Consider the following 3058-nt stretch of genomic DNA (forward strand, 5'->3'; position numbering starts at 1 on the left):
GTTATCTGTCCATCTCAGACATGGGAGAATCAACAAAGCAGCTCAGCCTCAGACACAGATATGTATGTTTCCAGGCTTCTTTGCTTCCACTGTTTACAGAACTCAGTTTCTTTAGATGCTGCCAGCGGATTGCACAGTTATCAAAGTTAAGCGTCTTTAAAATGCTCAGCAAACAGCAAATAACAGCAACCAGACACCAGTCAGTAGTGATAGCACCATGAGCCTTTTAGCTTTCAGGTTTGGAATCTCTTTTTTTTTAAAGACCGTGATTTTTATTATTGTCATTATTTTGATCTCGACTTTTGACTTGTGTCATCATCATAATTAACATATAAATTTTCTCCAGTAAGTCACCACTGGTTTCTAATTGGCGTCTTTTTGTTTGGTCTTTTTGTTTGTTTGTTACATTTTCCAGTTGCCATTGTTCCAGATAATTTATATTGTGGATAGATGTTTCCCAAATATACAAGCAGAACCAAGTTCATAATTTTATTAATAGCTCTATAGTGACATTGAAGGGTGCTTTGTGATGCCATGACTTTTCTTAGTGGCAGGCAGCCCAGTGTTATTTTGATGTCTCACACAAGACTGCTGCGTTATAGTGAAAGAACAAGGATTAGACTCAGAAGAGAACTGCTTGCTAACCAAGTACTGTACAAACAAAGGTTCTTTGCTCCAATATATTTTAGGGGCCTCCAGGTCCTCAGGGTCCCATTGGCTATCCAGGTCCTCGTGGTGTAAAGGTAAGATTTAATTACTGGATTCCTCCCCCCACCCCTTTTTGAATATATGCATGTGGGTAATTCTTCATATTCTTTCTTTAGGGAGCTGATGGTGTCCGTGGTCTCAAGGGATCCAAAGGTGAAAAGGTAAATCTGACTGCATTTAGTCCCTTTCCCTTTTTCTGTGTTCCTTATTTCGCTGCAACATCTTCCATCTCCTTCACTGCAGTGTGTTTTCTCTTGCAGCAGTGGGTTTATTTTTGTCTTACCCTAAGGACATACCAAGCCCAATTCATAAATCGGTGACCTCCATGGTTATTTACACTGGTACAAAGTGAATATAAAACCTTCAGTTATTAGAATGGTTTTGGATCCTCTTCACACCGGTTTAAGTAACTTCTCTCTAAGGTGCTCTTCAGTAGAGAATTAGACATCCCCTCTTCTGTTGATAGATACTGTAGTGGATACTGAGAAGCTTGTGCATCAGAGAGATTGATGGTGATAATAGTATTATTTTATCTGTTTTGATAGTGCTGTAGGCTAGATTTTGTATTTTTTGTGTACGTCTTTCAATGGCTTTCTAGGTTCCAGGTATTTTTGTCCCAGATCTTTGGCTTTGCCAAAGTGATGGACAGCCCCAGTCAGATGCATATATATGAACATGAAGAAAGCTTTTACATCCCCCTGATACCATTAATTCTGTATGTAGAGCTCTTACTAGAGCAAGCACCAACTACTGCGATCTCTACTGACTTCTGATGGTCTGCAGTGGCTGAAACTACAGCCAGTATTGGTTTGAATTCCCACTTCCCTCAGCCCTCAGAATGAGAGAAAGATAACAAACACCATCAGTCATACCTCCTGACCACAGAGGCAAATTCCGCCTTGTGGCTCTGGTGGCTACTGCATATATATTTATAGCTATTTCTAAAGCAGAAGACTCACTCTTGCCAAAAAGCCTTGATTTCAGCACTAGAGATCTGTCTTTCAGGCTCAGATGCCAAGAGCTGCTGTACATTTTCAGGCTTTCCTAAACCACAGTTTGTCCAGTCTGCATACTCATTTTACAGTTGCTCATTAAATCTAAGCTGAAGAAGAGTGTGTTTAATACCTGTGGAGACTGGATGGTTCAAAAAAACAGATTTTCTTGTGCCTTATTGAGTGATTAATATCCAGCTAGGACAAAATACCAGACTCACATATAAATAAGCTTAATATATGTGTGTATATATATGTGTCTATCAGTGAATACTGATTAGCATAATCTCCACAATATTTCCGTGTTCCTAACAATTGATCTCACAGTTGCAGTAAGACACTGAACTCTACTGAATACCTCAAAAGGTCACCCAAAGATATTTCATAGATTGCCCTCACAGTGCTTTAAAGGTCTGTTGCACAGGCCTTTTTTGCTGAATTATTCAGATGCCATTACATGGGGGAAAGCACTGTAAGAGACAGAAATAAATAAATTGATCATTCAGGAAAGCCTCTGTAGATCCGGAAGGGTCCCAGGGGTATCAGAGGAGGTCCGTCTCTGTACTGACCAGTAAATGTGACTAGAACTCTAGGTATTTTATTTGTTGTTAACAGCAGAAGAGGAAATAGAGCATTCAGCTCTCTCCTCCTACATGGAATAAAATCAACCTCTTGCAGATCTCAATAGCTGGAACCTCACTGTGAAAGCTGAAGAAGAGTTTCAGTTCATTTGGCAGCCATTTGGTCAGTAGTTGGCACATGGTCAGTCCTTGCCGATATGTTGCAAAGTGTTCTCATATAATTATTACTGTCCATGGCCATAACTGAGCAACTTTTACAACTAAAGCTTTTTCCATGTATTCTTCACTCTACCTTTTTCACCTCTCTCTAAACTTTAAGAAAGACCACCTTGAAATTTTAATTTATGCAATATAAGATGACCGTATAAAGCTTAGTTTCACCATCTAGAAAGCATAGGAAACCTGCTTTTAGAATGGTTTTTAGTGTATTTTTTTCAATGAATCACGATGGGTTACCGCATCATTTTTACATGAACACATACTATTGAGCAACTGTGTTTCCTTGTTTGATTTTTTTTTTTTTATTTTAATGTCTCCTCACCTATTTTGAGCTGTTTACCACTAGCAAATCTATTTATATCACCCTTTCTAGGGTTATTTGTTGCATGCAGCATGGCTACTTCTGAACAGAGTCAAAATGGCTTTAGCCTTGCAATCTGTCTCAGTCGCTGATCAGGGGGAAGATAAAGCTTTTGTGGGCCCAGGAGTGCAAAATGCAAGCTTCTTTTTCAAAGTGAGGATGAAATAGAAAGTCTTTCTTGATTTTTTTCAGTAACG

The 3058-nt window shown here is 39.0% G+C and overlaps 1 protein-coding gene across 1 annotated transcript in view; it reads left to right on the plus strand.

Moving 5' to 3' along the window:
- The window catches only part of COL11A1 (collagen, type XI, alpha 1), a 164925-nt gene that overhangs the window by 81342 nt on the left and 80525 nt on the right, over positions 1 to 3058 (plus strand). The window contains 2 exon segments of the mRNA XM_009333735.1: positions 690 to 743; positions 825 to 869. Of these exon segments, the coding sequence (XP_009332010.1) occupies positions 690 to 743; positions 825 to 869 (99 nt within the window).

The sequence above is a fragment of the Pygoscelis adeliae genome, unplaced genomic scaffold (genome assembly GCF_000699105.1).
Source record: "Pygoscelis adeliae isolate BGI_AS28 unplaced genomic scaffold, ASM69910v1 Scaffold10, whole genome shotgun sequence".
Taxonomy (NCBI): domain Eukaryota; kingdom Metazoa; phylum Chordata; class Aves; order Sphenisciformes; family Spheniscidae; genus Pygoscelis; species Pygoscelis adeliae.